The 21,026-nt window shown below is 44.4% G+C and overlaps 1 protein-coding gene across 1 annotated transcript; it reads left to right on the plus strand.

The window, feature by feature from the left end:
- The first annotated feature begins 1,147 nt into the window (after window positions 1-1,147).
- mrpl38 (mitochondrial ribosomal protein L38) lies at window positions 1,148-19,358 on the plus strand. The gene is made up of 9 exons (XM_028819175.2): window positions 1,148-1,295; window positions 3,377-3,556; window positions 7,721-7,855; window positions 8,090-8,301; window positions 10,613-10,685; window positions 12,192-12,237; window positions 13,985-14,143; window positions 16,212-16,348; window positions 19,101-19,358. The coding sequence occupies exons 1-9, from the start codon at window positions 1,208-1,210 to the stop codon at window positions 19,235-19,237; spliced, it is 1,167 nt and encodes a 388-aa protein (XP_028675008.1). The 5' UTR covers window positions 1,148-1,207; the 3' UTR covers window positions 19,238-19,358.
- Window positions 19,359-21,026: the final 1,668 nt, after the last annotated feature.

Below are 21,026 nucleotides of genomic sequence, written 5' to 3' on the forward strand. Positions count from 1 at the left end.
CCACTCTGTGCCAGACCTGCACATGAGGGAAGTTAGTATTTGATCCCCTGCTGAATTTGTAAGTTTGCTCACTTACAGAGAAATGAACAGTCTCCAATGTTTATGGTAGTTTCATTTTAATGGAGAGACAGAATATCAACCAAAAATCCAGAAAACACACATAAGTAAAGTTATAAACTGATTTGGATGTCATTGAGAGAAAAAAAGGATTTGATCCCCTACAACCCCACAGAGCTGTCAAAGGACATCAGGGGACAAAGCTGGAATGGGGTACAAGACCACCAGCAAGAAGCTTGGTGAGAACTGTTGCTGCGATTCTTCGGAAATGGACGAAATATAAAATGACCAATCAATCAGCCTCGGCCTGGATCTCCATGCAAGATCTTGGCTCATGGTGTGAGGATGATGATGAGAAAGAGGAGGGATCAGCCCAGATCTACACAGGAGGAGCTTGCTAATGATCTGAAGGCAGTTGGGCCCACCACAGACACCAAGAACAACATTGGTAACAAACTACGCCGTCATGGATTGACATCTCGCAGCGCCCGGTCAGGTACAGACCCGGATGTTCACTGGCACACCTGTGCCTGTGGCTTTGTGGGCGCTGCAAGATTTCAGTCTCTGAAAAATTCGCTCGAGGGGCGCCATTAGTATTACAATCAGGATGGACCGACTCGACAGGATCGAAGGCATATACAGGCTGTTTTATTAGAACTACTAAAGGTAATAGAATGCATTTATCCCATCAAGAATTCGAATGCCTGTGCTTTCAGAGAAAAAAAAATATGCCAAGACGGGACGGGGTTTTGGGGGGAATTAATCTCTGACTTCCAGTATGCTAACTTCAAACCTCCAGATCCCATTTTAGCTTGAAAAAATTCGCGCAGTAAATGGAAAAAAAATATGAAAACGCGTACACCAAAATAAATGTTGTGTATTTCCACACACCCACAAAAACTAAACGAATTCTATTCAGAGAATGGAGGGGCGGATAAAATAAAAATGGTGGCGAACAGCAGCCTTTTTACCCGGTCTTATTTTCTTTTAAAGCACGTAAACGTATTCAAGTTTTCATTGTAGTCATTACTGAAATGGATGTAGGAAACCTCCATCCTGTAGGTGGAGCCGGAGGCCCGCCGCGTGATATTATTGCCTCAGTCGGCTACGCGCATTTAAAACGCGTCAGCGCCCGTTGCTTTCTGGGAAGATGGCGGTGCCCTTGGTGTGTGGAGTGGCGAAGAAGGTGATGCCGATATTGGGGTCTCAATGGGGACTCCTAGGGATCAGCACGTCAGGTACAGAGTTGACCGGATGATCGGGTGGAGGTTTGGGGGTGAAGAGAGAAGACGTCTGGCTTAGGTTGTCGCCTCTCTCTCTTTGGGACACCGTAAATGAGCGGAGAGAATGCAACTTGTTTTTTTTTCTACTTATTAAAATCATTCTTTTTATTGTATTAGTATTAAAATGCTTAGTACTACAATGTATTCTTTAATATTTGCAGACTATGTCAATGGATAAAGAATAATTTGCATACCCCAGCATGAAAGAGGGATCGGGCCATTAACGTTACGAGCGGAGGAGACTTTTCTCCTTTTTATTGGGTTTGTGTTTTTTGCGTTTTTTCTTAAAGCTCTTTATAAGCGTGAGTGGAGTTTGACATTTAGATTAACTAACAAACACAACGCATTTTCTAGAATCACAGCCGCAACAATTAAAAGCGCCCGCTAATGTCGTGCCGCTCCCCACTAGCAGTCACCACAGCTTATCATCCTGTTCCATCCTCTTGCTCTGTCACATCCATCACCTGCATGTCCTCTCTGACCACATCCATAAACCACCTTAGGCCTTCCTCTCTATCCTAGCTCTATCCTTAGCACCCTTATCCCAATATACCCAGCATCTCTCCTCTGTCAATGCAATCTCGCTTCTCTGACTTTGTCTCCCAACCGTCCAAACCTGAGCTGACCCTCTAATGTCCTCATTTCTAATCCTGTCCATTCTCATCACACCCAATGCAAATCTTAGCATCTTTAACTCTGCCACTTCCAGCTCCGTCTCCACCTCATAACACAGCTGGTCTCACTACCGTCCTGTAGACCTTCTCCGTCACTCTCGCTGATACTCGTCTGTCACAAATCACTCCCGACACTCTTCTCCACCCTGTCTGCAGTCTCTTCTTCACCTTTCTTCCACACTCCCCCACTACTATTTATAGGCCCTAAAAGAACTTTTGTTTGGAGTGGTGGTGCTCTGGCGAAAGGATCTGTGCAAGTTGTGGGTTCGAATCTTGGCGGTCCCAGAAACATCGCTGAAGCAAGGCCCTCGACCTGAGCAGTACAAATAGCTGACCCTGTGCGGAGACACCCCATACCCCCCAAGCATCTCTCTGGAAAGTAACTTGAGCTATTAGGCAAATTCCTACTGCAAGGAGTTGTATGTGGTAATAAAGAGAACTATTAAAAAATTCTGTTCACAAGTAGTAGAACCGGGTAGGTTAGTAAATCTACAGTAAGCCCTCCAGAATGCTTAGGATAAAGATTCCCCCCCAATTTCAGGGGACAATTGGCAATGTCACAGGTGATCTCTCAGGTGGGTTTCATGTAATCTGGCAAATCACGGTATGGGCTCCCAGCTGCTCACCTCGGTTGATTTGTGTGGCCAGGCTGAACGTGTGCAGATACATGGGGGGTCCTGCCAGTCACTCTATGTATGACCTTTGCTGGATGGCATCTTCCAAAAGGGCAATGCCACAGTCACAAGGGGAAGGTGTGCCCCATCAAAGCGGTTTTCAATGTCTGCCCGTGTTCCTACAATGGTCTTCTCTTGACGGAATTAAAAGTATGGAGCATCTTGGGATGTTTGTCCACAGTCCACGCCGCATCCTCAACAACAACAACCACCTCCACCTTTGCCCGTTCTTCGGTGTTAGTGGAGGCCATGATGATCAGGTAGTGCGACGAGAAAAAAGCCCAGAAGCTCCTCCATTATATTCACTTTGATTGTCCAAAATAACATTCGGTAAAGATTTTTTTTTCTTTTTCTCTGCCATGATTGCGTATGTTACAAACTGCAAGTTCAGCCCAAAGCCAGGAAGTTGTTCATTTTGGATTCAGCTCTTATCTGTGGATTTCTTTCATAAAATTGGAGCCCCGCTTAGCAAGCAGCAGTTTCTTTTTGGGCAGAAGGCAAAAGTGGGCTTTACTCCGTGCCTAATAAAGGGTCCAGTGAACGTATATGTGCCCTCACTTGCCTCTGAAATGGACTAGGTGGGCTTGTGTGATAGTTGGGCCCACGTGAGCTGCGCTATCATTTTTTTTCTCTGCCTTTGAAATGAAATCTGCTTCCATTAATCCAAAGTGTGTTTCTAATTTTCCAGCCGCTTGTTGTGTAAAGGGAGTCCCTTTAGGGAAGATGCCCAATGAGGACATTGATGCGAGTAACCTGGACTCCCTAGAGAAGTACCGCAGTTACCACCGATACCTGAAGGCAGTCGAAGAGGAGAGCGGGAGGCCTCACTGGTGGAAAACGTACCGGGACTACATCACTCAGGGAAAAGGTCAGTCGGTCGGTCATTTTCTAAAGTGCTTAGTCCTGAACAGGGTCACGGGGGCTAGCACAGGGCCAACACACACACGGGGTGGGGGGGACAATCTACAAATCGACAGTCCCCATCTTAATTGCATGTCTTTGGATTGTGGGAGGAAACCTACAGTGACATGGGAAGAACATGCAAACTCCACACAGGGAGGGCCTGGCATGTGATCCCTGACCTCCATACCGTGAGGCAGCAGCAGTGGGTATAGAAAAGAATCCATCTCCCCCCCACACCCACACTTTGAAATATTCCATTTTTTTTTTTTTTTTTGCTTTACAGCCTTAAATGAAAACACAAACTTAATATTTTTTTTCCAGGTTTACTTACTCAGTGCAATCTCTAACATTCAAGTGAAAGATATCACAGCTACAGTTCAGAAGAATTTTAAAAAATAAGAAATCCTGAGATTAATAAAGGACCCCCCCCAAACTCAATCAGGTGTAAGTGCCCACCATCTCCATTGCGGTTACTGGCTTCCTTCCACCTGTGCTCAGTTGTAACGAGTGTAATTACTGAAGCTGTTCCTGGTCCATTCATTCCCTTCCTTGGTAGTGCAACTGACAGCAAACAACTGACTGTGGGGGGGCAGGCCACGTTTAAAAGATCTCGGGGATAGAGTTGTGGAGGAGATGGAGACAAAAAAATCTCAAAGGCTTTATCAGCCCCAAGGAGCTCAGTAAAGTCCATAATACAGAAATGGCGAGTGTTTGGTACTACTAGGACCCTCCCTGGATCCGGCCGTCCCTTCAAACTGGATGGAAGATCAAGGAGGAAACTGGTGAGTGAGGCAACTGAGAGGCCAGTGGCCACTTTGAAGGAGTTACAGGATTGAGTGGTCATTGTGTGCATGTGACAACAATTTCACAAGCACTCCTCCACAAGTGTGGCTTGTTCGGGAGGGTCGCAAGGAAAAAGCCACTTCTCAAGAAAGGCCACATTAAGGCTCGTTTGAGCTTTGTCAGAATGCATCTTGAAGATTTTGATGCCAAGTGGAAAAAGGGTCTTTTTTTTTTTTTTTAATTTTTTTATTTCGCCTTATACAATTTCTTGTATTAGGAATTTACAGGTACTCGTCGACATACGACCTATGCAAGTTACGACTGTTCAACTTTACGACGCGTTTGACTGTTTCCCCCGCCAGCTGTTGGCAGCGCCAGTTTCCCGCACTCTCGAGTCTCGCTACGCAGCAGTAAAAATATACGCAGCAGTGTTGCCCCACGTGTGTTTGCGTCTTGTTGTTTTGGCAATTTTCGATAATAATATAACCCTAACATATAACCCTATAATATTAACACTAATAGCAGCTTTCTACTCAAAACGGCAAACTTGAGAAGCTGCCAGCATCAAACCCAGAAGCTCTTGATTGGGCAGTTCTTAGGATTGCACTACGCAAGCAGTCGCATCAACTGCTTACCGCAACCTGCTTTCTTTTTTCTTCTTGAATAAAAGCGCATTTGTTCTGTTATACTTGTACTTGTGAAAGTGTTTATGTGATATTTGGACTTCAGGCTTCACACCAGTCATTCTCAGTCACACACACCACTCACATCCACATCCACAGTTATCCCAGTCTCGTTCGTGCACAAGTTTTATATACAATCATCACATTCAAATGTTAACAGTTCCCACACACAACTGCTGACTCCCAATCAAGAGCTTCTGGGTTCGATGCTAGCAGCTTCTCGAGTTTACCGCTTTGAGTAGAGAGCTGCTGTTATTGTTAATATTATACAATAAAAACATACATTTGATTTACGTCTGTAACAACCGCTGTAAATTTATAGTGCTTGTCAAAGTTAGCGTTCACACTCGCCCCGATATGACACTGCTCTTTTCAAATAAAGACGCGCTATAACAGAGGTGAACTCAGATCAGAGAAAACAGAAGCCCTCCCCGCAAGAAATGTCGACTCGCAGTGTATGAATGGCGTATGGAAGAAGTGTGTTAAGCGTTATGTAAATACTTTTGCTGGATTTAACAGTGAACAAGAACTTGATGAGATTCGTGAAGAAATAGTGAAACTGTCAAAAGACCTTTCATTGGAATGTGAAATGGAAGATGTCGAGGAGTTGCTAGACCGGGAATCAGGTGAACTTATGAATGAAGAGCTGATAGAATTGGAAGAAGAAAGAGTGGCGGAAGAAGAAAAAAGAGAATTGGAGTAAGACGAAGAGGAGGAGGTGCCACAAAGAATGTTCACCACAAAGGGATTGTCAGAAGATTTATCTCTACTGAATAAACTCCTCGCTCATTTTGAAAAAATGGACCCAAATATTGAACGATTTGCGAGGATTGAACGGATGGCACGCAACACATTTCGTCCTTATTGCGAAATTTATGAAGAGAAAAAAAAACAAACAATTCAGACGAAGCTCACTATGTTTATGAAAAGAGCAACTCCTCCCATCACCCCGTCCGCAGCCTCGCCTGATCTGATGAAGGCGATATCGACAACCCGCAGCCAAGCACCAGTGGTGCCAGGAATTAAATGTACAGTACAGTATTTCTTGTTTTGTACGTTTTCCACATATTAAACAAATTGTACTGTAGTATGCTGTGTTTGTCTTAGAAAGTAAGAAAATGTTGATAAAATATTACTTTACGATGATTACAATATTATTACCCAGTCTAATATTCTTACCTTAAATTAAAATAGGCCGACTTACGTCCAGATCAACTTGCAACCAGTCAGTCGGAACCAATCGCGGTCGTAAGTCGACAAGTACCTGTATTAGTTTTCGCATACCCCTTGGGGTCAGAGTGCAGGGTCAGCCATTGTACAGCGCCCCCTGGAGCAATTACAGGTTAAGGGCCTTGCTCAAGGGCAAGGCAGAGTAGGATCTCTTTTGGCAGTGACAGGGGTTCGAACTGGCAACCTTCGGGATACCAGCGCATATCCTTAGCCTCAGAGCCACCACTCCGCCCCATCAAACTATTTGGCCTCAACACCAAACGGTACACCAATGCAGCTCACCACCCACAACACACCATACTGACAGTAAAGCATGCAGGGGGCAGCATCCTGTTGTGGGGGGCTCTCTTTAGGGTAGAAGGAAAAATAGAGGGGGCAAAATACCATCAAATTCTGGAGGAAAACCTGTTACCCTCTGCCAGAAAGTTGGAGCTGGGCAGAATGTTCACCTTTCAACACAACGACGACATGAAGCACACAGCAGAATTGACCACACAGGGCTGAAGGAGAAAAAAGTGAATGTCCTGGTGTGGCCAGTCAGAGCCCAGACCCGAAATCACACTGAAAATCTGTGGAAAGATCTGAAGATAGCAGACCACCAACACTCACCATCCAATGTGACCGAACTTGAACAGTTAAACTGTAAAGAAGAGTGGGGGGCAAATATTACTCAATCTAGGTGTGCAAAGCTGATAGAGAAGAATACCACCAGACTCAAGGCTGTCATTAAAGCAAAAGGGGGGGGTCAACAAAATGACACTGACATGGGGGGGGGGGTGTGATCCTTTATTAATCTCAGTAGGTCTTGTTTTTGATTTTTTCTGAACTGTAGCTGTGATATCTTTCACTTGGATGTTAGAGGTGGCATTGAGTAAGTAAAGCTGAGAAGAAATATTAGTTTGTGTGTTTTCATTTAAGGCTGTAAAGCAAAACAAATGGGAATATTTCAAAGTGGGGGTGGGGGGGGGGGATTCTTTTCCATACCCACTGACTACCACTGTGCTGTCCAGGCAAGAGGGCTGAATAAACAAAAACAATCCATCTATTATCCAACCTGCTATATCCTAACTACAGGGTCATAGGGGTCTGCTGGAGCCAATCCCAGCCAACACAGGGTGCAAGGCAGGAAACAAACCCTGGGCAGGGTGCCAGCCCACCGCAGACAAAGAACTTAATTTCCTAATCCAGCACGCTGCATTCATGCACCACTCGCAGCTAATTTAACACAAACTGTAAAATGCATAAGGTGTGAGACTTGTGGCACATGCAAGACTTAACAAGGTTTGGTGTCAGTGGAGGGGAGGAGAACAAAAACTGCGCCCTTCCAAAACCCAACTAGGATGAAGAGATGGATGATGGGAGAATCAGCCCCGTAGCAGAGGTAACTGGCACTAACTTGTGAATTCTTCTTCTATTGCTCGTGTTTGACGCAGGGCACACAGACGTCGTGGACATCAGCTTGCCCTTTTCTCGTGGTGCACGGGGCCGAGAGGTAAAGGAGAGGAGGAAAGTCCTGAAGGAGAACCACAGGAGCAGCGAGATGGAGAGGGCAGCACGTCGGCGTACATGTACGTATCTGACTGCATCAAGTCATTTCTTCAACTGACATTGTGAATTCTTGTCACGTGTAGGTGACTGGGCTGCTAATGGGTCATTTTTGCAATGGTTGCCTAGTTTCTGTGCAGTTAACCGTGAGATGTGCAGTTGGTGGTTTTTTGTGTTTAATAAGCCACTGGCTCTGGTGTTTGTTTTAAGTGTGACCAGTGTGGCAGGAGTTTGTAACGAGTCCCATTGTGTTTCAGTGCACGTTCCCCTGCCTGACATGAAAGCGGAATGGGAGAAAACAAACGGCCGCTATCACATTCGAAGAATAGCCGAACACTACGGCATATATAAAGACCTGCTCCAGGGTGCCCATTTTCTGCCCCACGTGCCAATAGAGATAGAGTACAGTAGTGGGAAGGCGGCGGGCCGGGTGCCCGTGCATCATGGGAATGTTGTCACTCCCACTGAGGTAAGTTCATCGCAGAAGAGGAAAGCTCGATTTCCCAAACTGCTCTGGCTCGCTCTTGATTTCTCTCTGCAGTGATGAGTGAGGGCAGCATGGTGGTCCGTGCTGCTGCTTTGCAGATCCAGTGCCCTGGTGTTGAATCCCAGGCCTGGCTGTCATCTGTGTGGAGTTTGCATGTTCATCTTGTGCATCTGTGGGTTTTCCTCCCATAACCCCAAAGAGTTGAGGGTTAAGGTGACCTGGCAACCCCAGATGAACTCTGTGTGAGAGTGTGCATCCTTGGCAGGGCTGTGGAGTCACAAGACGTGACTGGGTTGATAAAAACGTACCGACTCTTGACTGGAACTAAATTTTAATCTGGGGTTAGGAACATGTACTGATTACAGCACGTTGCTGCACCCACCACACGGTGAACGACCCTGATTGTGAACCAAGTGGAGCGGGCGACGCCTCGGCACCACACTTTTTTGGCTGGAGCGTCAGTCCTGTCACGAGCCCCAGGTTTTCACTGCTAGTTGGAGGACCAACTAATGTGTTAATTTCCAATTTCACTTATACAAGTTTTTTTTCCTTCTAGCCTTTCGCTAAAAATATAGCTTTTTAAAAATTTTCTAAGCATTATTTAATATAAAAGCGCCACAGCAGCATTGCAACAGCCTTTAAACCGGTGCTGAAAAGTAGTCTGCTGATTCACTTTGGCAGTGATGGAAATACCAGGGCGGACTGAAAAAAGTACCAGATCTTTTATTTTTATTATTAAGAATCCAACGACCCCACAAGTTTATCTTAATTTATCAAAGTCGCTTCCTTCAAGTTCAACGTGGGCATAGCGAGCCTTCTGTCTCCCCACAGCAGTTCATTATCCCCAGCATTGTTGACGTGTATAACCGCGGTGGACGACCTCCCTGAACGCGCACTCCATCCTTCACCAACCTTAAGGTGCGTCCACCCCCAAAACGCAGCAGCATGGTCGATTGTTTAAATCGCCATACGTTTGCCATAACATTCCAAGTATTTCATAACCGCTCTCCCCAAGCTTAACGCAAAATTGAATCGCGCACCTGTGCCGTACTCTCACAGGAGCGTCTTCTGCATCTGCCATGATGACTTGCACAGGATGCTGAAAAATACACACACACCCCTAGAGATACTGCGTTCGTAAACGCCTGCACAGCATTCCCGTGTATACCTCCATGACAGAGACACGGGGGACACTCTTGTCACTTTTCAGCGCGCCCTCAAACGCCTTGTATCTTGTGTGCCTTCAACCAGCACAGTAGTTGAAGTACAAAGAGGGAAGTCGGTGGTTTGATTAAACCAGGGGTCGTCAATCCCAGTCCTGGGGGGCCGCAGCGGCTGCAGGTTTTTGTTCTAACCCGGTTACTTAATTAGAAAGCAATTCTTGCCAATAATTTCATTTCATGGCTTGTTTGTGCTTTAACTCTGCTATGTCAGCTCATTCTCATATCCTCGATTTTCTTCCCCTTTCTAAGGATATCATCCAACTGATATGAAGGCTAAAATGGAGGAGTAATTCTCAGTCCTTCACTTTTTCCTCTTCACTTTCCTTCCAAGTATTTAATTAAACCCAATAGTGCCTGATAAACACACACAGGTGTAAATGGTAACCAGCTAAATGGAGAAATGCTGGTCTCTTTTGTAGGTTTTTGCTAATTAGGAGCAAATTAAAAACCAAGAATACAGCCGTTTATGACTAAGCAATAAGGGTTCAAAATCTTAACAAGCGAGACCACTAAAGTGAAGCAGGGGTGTAACTTGAGCAATAAGGGCTTTTTATTAAGCAATGGGGTTGGAGCAAAAACCTGCAGCCCTCCAGGACCGTGATTGAGGACCCCCTGGATTAAACTGAGGCCTTCGAGTCGAAGGCTTTGTGTCTACTGCCTCCACAGCCTTGGTGAGTGGGCCTTGGCTCTCGCCTGCTCCTAGTGCTTACAGGTTAGGTTTGGCTTCATCTCCATGTAAACACAAATTAGGTAACTGGATCGGAGATGGTTCTCTTGCCAAATTGTATGCAAATTCTTTCATATTAGTATCTTTATTTCAGCTGGTACTAAATCCACGACTGGCGTACTGCATAAGCTATGCTCTACTGGCTTCATACTGCACCTTTTAGTTTCAGAGCAATCTGGCAAAGTTGGTTTAAAAATGGGTCATCTTCCCCCAAAAAGTAATTGATACCTCATTCAGTGACTGTAAACTCAACCAAAGTCACAGTTATTGACTTATTTTATTTTTGTTATTGACTTATTTTATTTTTGTATTTTTTTTTTTTATGTCTATATCAAATGTTTAGGCAGGTTCTCCTCCACGTGTGAATTTTGAAGCAGAAGAAGGATCGCTGTGGACGTTACTGTTGACTAATCCCGGTAAGTGCTTTTTGTTTCTGCTGTGAAAACCTCCATCTTCCCTTTTACAAAACCCAGTATTTAACCATATTAGGAAATGGGTGGGGCCATCACAGGGTACAACCTGTAATCAATTTAGAGTCCCCAGTTAACCAGGCCTGCTTTTGGGAAGGAAGAGGAAATGACATTCTGAACAGTGTGACCACTGCGAGTCTGCGACAATGTGGCTTCTGCTCCATGCTCCCATCCGCTGTTAGGGAGCCCTTGAACCCAACACCGTCGATAGTTATGACAGATGAGCTAAGCAATGAGGCCGCATTGAAAGGGGATGATGTACAAGTGCAAAAGTGCTTTTATTTTACAAAACAAAGTGTCCGCAAAGTGCAGTGCTTTATCAAAAAAAAAAAAAAAAAATCCATAAAAGAACTGGAAGTTTAAAACAGTACAAAAACAATCCTTTAAAACGAGGTTAAAACGTTGCTGGAAGCAGTCTTAAAACAATGACAAGCCCAGTGCTTCTCTTACAGTACAGTAGCGTCTCACCTGCTTCTCCCATTTGGGCCCTGCAGCAGGCGAAACGCGCGCTCTGCAGCCGTCCTTCATTCTTTCAACACAGGTCTGGAGGCCTCCCGATCCTGGCTACGGTCTGGCACTCATCCCAGGCCCGAGACTTGGAATCCTTGATAACCAGGATGCTCACACCAAGCCTCCCTGGCCTTATGCGGCCAGTCGCCCTTCACTGGTCACCCCCGCTACTCGTTCACTCGGCGGGAGCGACCACTACTACGACTCCCAGGTGTCGGCCTAACACCCAGGCTTCCACACAGCTGCCTGCGAGCACTCGCGCGCTCATCCACACCGGCTCTCTCTCTCTCTCTCTCTCTCTTTCTGCTTTTTCCAGCCACCTCCATCTGTCTTTCTTTTCCTTGTTCTCTTTTTAGCCGACTCACGCTTCTCTATACTGAGAGGTCATAGCACATTAGCAGCCCCAGGAACAATCACGGATGTGGGCAGTCCCTCACCTGTGCACTTAGGTGAGAAACGCCCATACCGCAGATCGCCCCGAGAACCGCTACAGCCACCAGGCCCCCTCTCTAAGCCGCGAGTGCGGCGATTATTTAAAAAAAAACAAACAAAAAAAAAAAACTGGCCTTTGCTGAGAGAGCGGTGGATTTATGCATACTTATGCATACATCCAGAGTCACACAGTGCCAAGTTAGAATCACCGTTTGCGTCTCTGGGGATGTCGGAGGAAACCCCTCTACCAGGGTGTAAGCAACAGCTGTTCAGTTTCAAAGAGTGGGGAGGGTCGTGGGCATCCAAAACTAGAAAGAGTGGGGTGGTGGGGGGGGGTCAGAGTCTCTCGGGTGGGTTTGTCGTGTTTTCTCCTCACACTGAAATTCTTAACTTGCATGTCTCATCAGAACAGTCGCATTAACGTAATACCAACATGCCGTCATTCTGTTAGTGTGTGAATTACATTTCATTGGCCTGAACTGACTGCTTCTGCTCTCCTATTTTAAATAGATGGCCATCTGCAAGATAATGAATCTGAATATCTTCACTGGCTTGTGTAAGTAAACAGTTGAAATGTTATAAACTGAAGCTTTTATGTCCTGCTGTAGAGGGTTCCTTGGACCCTTCAAATTCAGAGTTTTTTTTTTCTTTAAAAACAATACAATTTAAACTTTTTGTATAGCGCTCTTCATTGTATACAGACACTGAGCATAACACCAAACTGTAGATTTTTTTTTTTTTTCTGGGAGAACTATAAGAATGTGAATTAGCTTTTTCATGTCTTTCACTCTGCCTGTGTGGCAGTATGGGTTACCCTCCTTGGCGAGGACCCAGAGTGTGTCTCAGGCTCAGAATTCTGGTGTAAACACCATTAGTCCCAAGTAGGACTCTCAGTAAGCCATTTTGAGGAGATTCAGCCCAAATAATGTGCAGGACAGTATACTGTGGCCATCTGAAGAATGAAAAACATCACATTGCAAAAAAATTATTTAAAATTTTTCTGTGTGCTGCCACTCAACACACTGGTCAACAAGCATTTTGCTACTGCGATTCTTTTATCTGTACTTTTAACAAATTTCACTTGCCGACTCCAAATCTGAAAACCGTTTTCGTCCAGCAGCACGTCCCATTTTTTAGTTATGATGTTCCAGGTCTTGGACCACTAGGGTGACTGGACAGTAAAGGCGATGCGTTTTAGCATTTAAAGAAATAAGTTTGGTCTTGAGAAAAGTGAAGCCAAAATTAAGGAAGGTGTTTTTGTTGGCATTGAAATCCGTGAACTGATGCTTGACCAGGAGTTCAAAAGGAAACAAACCCACCGAATCGGCACCCTCATTTGTGCAGGTTGTCCAGAATTTTCTTGACAGTCACAGAGAATTATACTGAGCTTGTGGAGAACCTGCTGAAAGTATATCAGCTTACGGGAGCCTGAATGTCACTGAAGACACTTCTTTTTTTTTTTACATTCTCATCTTGACTTTTTACCACCAAATCTAAGCGATGTCAGAGATGAGCACATGGGGAAAGATTTCATCAAGATACAAAGGTGATGGAAAACCGATAATCGGGGAAAAATTCACTCCGAGCATGATGGGTAACGACTGTTGGTTCATGCAAGGAGAGGCGGATGTGCAGTACAAGTGCAAAAGCGAGGGCCTCCACCATTTTTTTGGCACACTGACCTCACTTTTTTATATTGAGGTAAATTGACATAAATATGCTTTAACGTGTCTCTGGTATCGTCTTCTGGTTTGTTGTTTTCAGAATAAACACATCAAAACAATTTTGGTGGGACAGAGTCTAAACTCCAGATGTCGTGTTGATATTCAAAAGTGTCAAAACGTCAATGGCGTGTATTTCAAAAACCTGACGTGCTAGCTTCATTCCGATTTCATATATGAAAATCAGTGTAAAAAAACTGCTCTGATGTTTCCAGAAGCAAGCAAAAAATAAATTTTGTAGACCATGTTAATGAAAACTAAACGGCCATGATGAAAGACACAAACTACGTCTGACTGCCGCTGAGGAGTACAAGTTGCTGACCTCAAGTCCTGCCGACTGCGCTACAAGAGACGGTGAAAGCCATTGGTAAACGAACATCTGACCTTAACGTCTATGATTTGCCGCAGTGTCAGAAATTGGTTACGTTATTGGGTGATGTGTGGACGAGTTTGCGAGTAAAATGTTTTTAGTGACAAAGAATTAATGTAATAGAATATTATGCCACAGTGCCTGTATGAGATTTAAAACAACCACATTGAAAATTCCTTTTTTTTTTTTTCTTGACGCATCCTTTGTTTTAGTGGAAATATTCCTGGGAATGCAGTGAAGTCTGGGGAAGAAATATGTCACTACATCCCACCATTCCCTGCTAAAGGAACAGGGTACCATCGGTTTATCTTCATCCTCTTCAAGCAGGACAACCGTATCGACTTTAACGAGGACAGCAGGCCTTCACCGTGGTAAGGATCAAAGATTTTAACAACAAAAATTGTGTAAATTAAAAGTCTTTTTTTTGTGCATGTAGGCTTATTCATACGATAAACTAATGTAGAATTCAAATAAGATCTACAAATTGAATATTTTAAATACATTTTCCCAGATTTGTTTTACTTGCAATGGAAAAAACAGCACACTTACTTTAAACATGAAATATGATCTAAAAGATGGCGCTGTGCAGTTGAAGTGCTAGTTTAGCCCGGTTAAGGGTCCGGCCCAGTTCCTGTTCCCGTTTATTACAGGTATTCTGTTTCTTTCTGCCTTCTTAAGACACACAATTTAGGCCAGGGGTGTCGAACTCCAGGCCTGGAGGGCCACAGTCGCTGCAGGTTTTTATGCGAACCCTTTTCCTAATCGGTGACCCAGTTTCAATACTAATTAAACGTCTTTTCCCTTCATTTTAATAGCCTTGTTTTTAAGGATTCAGGGCTCTGAATTGATTTTTTTTTACTTCATTAAATGACAGCCAAACAGAAATGAGACGTGAAACGAGCCAACAGATAACCAGCTAAATTGGGGCTTCCAACTCCAACCAATTTCTTAATGAGAAGCGGATTCTTGCTGTTAAACTCATTATTTAATTCCATGGCTTGTTGCTACTCTCATGCTGCCACAGCAGGCATTTCCAAAACTGTTGATTTTCAGTTTTTTCTAGGAATACTGTCAAAATGTTTTGGTGACCTGAGAGATCAACCTCACAGAGACCTTCACCTTTCTTTATTTATTTTCAGATATGGTGAGCTGGTCATGTGGTGGCTTGTTTTGTGTCTCATTATTTAGCTGCTAATTAAGGAAAAAGAAATAACTTGACTCGGGGGGGCCTTTAATTAAAACAAAGGCAAAAGAAGTAAAATTAGCAGCAAAAACTGGTCACTAATCAAGAAGATGGTTAGAATGAAAACGTGCAGCCACTGCAGCCCTCCAGGACCGGAGTTCGACACCCGTGATTTAGGCGGATTGGCAACTCGGTTGGCGTAGTGGGTACCCAGTACTGCTGGGACTGGCACTGTGGTGCAATGTGGGAGTTTAAGTAAATGGAGGTGGAGAGGACTGAAGAAGGGGGGGAGGCAATTAAAATCTGTTTTACGGCTTGCTAGCAGGAACCATTTGTTTCCTAAATGTTTTTCCTATGTAGTCATTTTTTGAAAATAAAGACCGAGAGTGAGGTCCATGGGCAGGTGAAGTTGGGTTCATTGCTGTGTGTATGTGGTACAGTGAGATTCTTTGTTGTGCATCTCCTCCAAACAGTGACAAAAATACAAAAAATAGTACACACTGTGCAAAGCACCTGCACAATTATATCATACTAGCTGTCCCCCCGCATCTCTGCCCACGTCGTAGTGAAACGGGACGAACTTTTAAGATCAATAAAAAAAAATTCTGGGCAAGCGGAAGGCAGGTACACTCGGACATCAAAAACGTTGGCACTGTATGTGATCGTGTTCAACTGTAACGGGAGAGCGTCCGCCCCAATGGGGAGAAAAGCACATGCCCATGAAATCTCTGCCAATAAGCAGATCTGCTGCTCTAAAACATACGTAGCTCCGACCTCTTTCTCTCAAAGATGTCAAACGTTACTCTAGATGAGAATGTCTGCTGAACAAATAGGCATTGCTAGCTAAGCGGAGGCGAGGTGCGCTCCAACACGTGGAGAGAGGTAGAGCGACTCGAACAGAGGCTGGCATGTGAGTCAAGACCCCTTCCACTCAGCCCGCAGCCTCTCCCTTGGATTCACGTGAATAAATCGCTGCTGCAAGCAACCTGATACTTAGTGCGATGACAGAAGTTACAAAATCAACCGGAATGTTCAGATTATAGAAAAAAAAAAAAAACCCAATCTAAATCCGTTAATTTGTTCTCTCGTGAAAAGCAGACAGACAGACGTTGGATTTTATATACCATATCAATGTATTTGTGCAGTTCTAACACTCACGCTATCTGCTTGTGCTTTCTTCCCTCATCTGAAAAAAATGAGGAGTTCCCTGTGCTTGTTCTAGTGAAGTTAACGGCCATCTTCTCCTTGTCTGTCAGTCACAGCCTTGAGACGCGCACATTCCAGACCCTGGACTTCTACCGGCGACACCAGGACGCCATGACGCCAGCGGGACTCGCATTTTTCCAGTGTCTGTGGGATGACTCAGTGACCAACACGTTTCATCAGATACTCCGTAAGTAGGCCAAGTCTTTGTAAATAAAAACGCACGTCCTGTTGTTGCACTGTATAGAGGGGTGTGTTTAATAGCAAACCCACAGGCTCAGTTTCCTGCATTAGTGATAGGGAGCATCAGATTCTGCCTTTTGGCCTGCAGATGATGGAATCTGTCTTTATGAACGTCTGCTTTGTTTCATCATACAGACAGAGTGTTACGGGCCTTCATTCCTATTCAGAATAAGAGGAGTAGGAGGCAGTGTGGTGGAGCGGACCCTCAAGACACTGGACGTTCAACCACAGTGCTCCTCTCATTTTCTATTAAACCTTTGGGATGCTCTCAATTTCTCTCTCTGGGAAACTGTAAAAGAAAAAGTAAATGCATGTAGTGCTCTGTGGTCTTGGATAAAAGCATCAGCTGAACACGTACAGTATGTACTGTTTAATAATAAAACACCACTTCAAGCAATCTGATCAGTCTGGCTTTGGTCTGACAGAGGAAAGGCCGGGCAAGAGAGGCCGAGATGGAGGAGGAAGGGTAAAGGTGTAGGAGGCATGCTGGGAGTCTCCTTCAAATACTGGAAGTATACACAAGAATATAAATGATGATCTCAAAAAGCAGACAGGAGGTGCCTTGAAATGAGTGAGAAAGCAGGCTTTACGGGAACGAACGAGGGTGGGAGTGCCAGGCAAGAGCAGCTCAGATACACAAGGATATCGAGGAAAGGCCTAGGAGCAATGGCGAAGGTACACGTAGGGCAAGACATGAAATATTTTCATTGACAGGTAGCATGGATAGTACATTAATAATGCCTTTGCTCTTACATGGTTTGAAGTAAGAGAAAAATAAAAAGTATTCCATCTGAAAGGGACAAAGGATAACGCCATCTCTCGTTCTTACGGGTGACGGTCTGGGAAAGCAGTAAATGCCCACAACTCCACTGAGCTAAAAGCTGAATTCTGAACCACAGCTGGTATAGAAAAGGTCAGTTGGACTGAATGTGCACATCTTACGGTGGCCCGGACATTTCACTGTTAACAGAGGACTTAAAGAACAGGACCAGCTACTAATGGCACAACATATAATTGACTTGAAGAAAGTAAAGTTGTGTAAAACTAAAGGTGCTACTGGCAGAGAGAATTGTTTAAAGAAATTGCTATGATAGCACTGATTCCATCTTGCCCGAAGAAGGGGCCAGAGTTGCCTCAGAAGCGTGCATTTCGTAATCTTTATACTTAGCCAATAAAAGGTGTCTTTTGCTTGACTTCTCACTACATTCATAATGGCGAACACGGTACAGCACCCTAGTACTACAGCAGCACTTCATAAAGACACGCATTCCAACTTGTTTAGTGTCAAATACACACATCCAATTACATACACTAAAGCTACAGTGGAATGGCAGACCTACATGAGACGCACGCCAAGACCTCAGGTCGGCCATTCATGGCTGCTTTGTAACATCAAGATGATGCGATTCAGGACTTCAGCCTCTGGCTAGAAACTAGTCACCTTTATTGGGCTAACACGAGGATTTGTTAAAAGACTCTGTTGTCACAGACTAGGCCCTGCGCCCTACTGCTGCCCCGGGAGTCTGACTAAACTGCATGGAGTACCGCTAAGGTACCAGCAGCAATTCTTAATAAAATCTCACTTCGCTCATCCCACCTCTGCCCCATCCCACCCAACCCCCCCCGGGGCACGCTACATGCCAGACATTTCGTGTCTCTGCCACTTGCGTTGTGAGGGGGGGGCTGAATGCACATGAAGGAGATGTGGTCGGATCAGCTGCTGGCGAGCTGTGTGTTCTGCTTGTCACGCTGCACGTCTATCATTTAAAAGCCTGTACAGCAGCTGTCCTGTTGTCTCACAGGACATTAAAGTGTCTCTGAGAAAATCGCGTATCATCGCCGTCCAATATTTTATTTATTTTTTTTTTATAATTGAGAGATATGCTTTGTGGTTCAGTGACCATCGCTCCTGCTTGTTTAAGCCACTTGCCACAAATCTTAGACCAGCACTCTGAATAGCACTATGTATGTATATGTAAATAAATAAAAATCCATTTTGTCTGTAAAGTTGTAAATATACAACACAAGCCTCCTAAGCTAGAAATGCACCAATTGGGATGTGTGATACAATTGCCATTATTAACCCATTTTGCCCAACCATAAGTCTGCCTTTATAGTTCTTGCAGTTCAGTAAGAAGGTTAATGGAAGGACTCTCCAGCAAGGTGATGCAAATAAAAATGTGCTGTCCTACCAGGAAAAGTAGTTGGGTGCTCCAGAGAAAATACAAACAAATGAATGTAAGGGTTAGTTTTCTGATAAGACACCCGGACAGAAATCCAACTTAAAGTCGGTGGCTTCAGTTTTTGGATTTCCTGCGCTTGTGTGCCGTCGCTCCTTGCTTCCCTCTCCAGTGGTCTCTCCACACGTTTCTGGTTTAAATACCCTCCTTTAGACAAAGCTGTCCTGTCTGTGCAACGTCTCCTCTTTAAAAGGTGCAAAACAATAAGAGGCAAACTGCATCAAGCTAGTTTTCCCAGGTATACATTTAAGGTCAGGACAGGACACACTAACAGGTGACACGGTCTACTTGTGACCTATGGTGTGTGTCACAGGGTTTTAATAAGGGGTGTTATTCTGGTATTGTTTTATTGTAATCCTTCTATTGCTTAAAACACTCAAATTTGTATCTTTAATCAAATGCCGACTTGAACCGTTAGCAAACATTTTTATGTTATTGTCTCTCTCATTCTTCTAACAGACATGAAGGAGCCCGTGTTTGAGTACCACCGGCCGCCAGTGTACCACCCTCCACAGAAGAAATTCCCTCAGGGTCAGCCACTGAGGTATCTGGACAGATACAGGAACAGCACCGAACCCACCCACACCATCTACTGAAGCAGAACTTTCTCATTCTATGCGGCATGTCATGACGATCCTGTGGATCTGGATCAGAGGCAGAACTTCCATTTTGAATGTTTTTACATTCATATTTAATAAAATGGCAACATGAAAGAAACTGGACCGGCTCATTTAATGAATTTATTTATTTTTTTTTTTTAACCACCACTAATTTCAACAGGATGATTTGTGCAAGGCAAGACCTGTTCCAATAAAGCCACCATCCATCACCTTATTTTTCCATTAAAGGAGCCAGCACCAGACCACATGCCCCTAGCACTCTGGGTTATTTTATTAAAATCGAATAACATTCCATATAAGCAAGTCAAGTTTAACAAAACTATGTTCGAAACAAATCAACCCCCACCCATGACACTGGGTTATTGTAAGGGTGCCAGTTATTCTGTCTTTAGGATGTGGCAAAAACTCGTGTGGATAGACAGACATTAAAACGTGCAAAGAACAAGCAAGCCGTGTGTCTAAGCTGGGAATACAACCAAAGGGCCCTGGACCTGTGAGGCCGAGCAACGACAACACATGCAGAAAACGTCGGAGCTAAATCGACATTAGCGTTACCGATAAAGGTGAACTATTACAACACTTTAGCGATCTGCGAAACCAACTCGTGTGCAGGCAAGTATCCACACTTTGGCGATGTGCTTTTTGGTGATGTGGCTTTCTTCCCCCTGCTGTAGTAAAGCTTCAGCTTGCTCAGCCAGTTTCTCGCGTCCCCCCCCCCCCCCCTTAGAATGGAAAGCTGGCAGTTGAAGTTCTCTCGTTGGCACTGCCACATAATCATCCCAAAAACACGCCTGGTCATTTGTACCTCCCCCCGAGCCGGCACGATAACACGCACTGCCATCCTAGAGCGGTAGCAAAGGGGAAAAAAAAAGGGAAAAAAAAAATAACGAAATGATCGGTGCAGTGAGTGACCACCACAAGTACAGAAGCAAAGTTGAGTTACTGCTATCCAGTAAAATAAGGAATTGGACACAACAAACAAATCCCCTGTATACACACTACAGCCCTTCAACCTCCCACACGAATCGCAAAACAAAAACCAAGTCAACAACATACACGGGTGCATCTCTGTAAATTAGAATATCATCGAAAAGTTAATTTCCATAATTCAATTCAAAAAGGGAAACTCATAAGTTATATAAATTCATTACACACAGTGATATTTCAAGCGTTTTATTTCTTTTCATTTTACCTTATAGGTAATGAAACGCCAAAATTCAAAATCTCGGAAAATTAGAATATTGTGAAAAAGTTCAATATTGTAGACTGCTGGTGTCCCATTCCATAATATGGAGACGGCCTTACCACCACAGCGGACTGTTCATGAATGGGACTGAGAAGTGCAAACACGTCCAGTAACAGTCAGTAACCGCGATTCTACTGAACCAATGAGGATTTCGGCCCACAAAGAGGTCGGACCGCTCTTCTTTGGTACAAACAGTGAGCAGAGAGGCCATGGAGACTCCTAGAAAACAACAAGAGACGCTGACTGATGGAGGTCTAAACTTTGCCATTGTGACCACATGCGCACAGGGAATGCCATACAGCCAATCTAAAGAGGAGGACGACAGAAGTGCGGAGGACTATTAGCTTCTCCTTGCATCTTAAATATAAAATTACTCTTGCATGTTACTGAAAGCCCCGTTTCTCTGTAATAATTGACATCCCCACACCTGTAAAACGGCAGTAAGACAAGCGCAGCTCCAATCCCGACATTCCTGGAGCTAACCTGTGACATTTTCACTCATTTCTACATCATCCTAAA

This window comes from Erpetoichthys calabaricus, chromosome 14 (genome assembly GCF_900747795.2).
Source record: "Erpetoichthys calabaricus chromosome 14, fErpCal1.3, whole genome shotgun sequence".
In the NCBI taxonomy this organism is placed as follows: domain Eukaryota; kingdom Metazoa; phylum Chordata; class Cladistia; order Polypteriformes; family Polypteridae; genus Erpetoichthys; species Erpetoichthys calabaricus.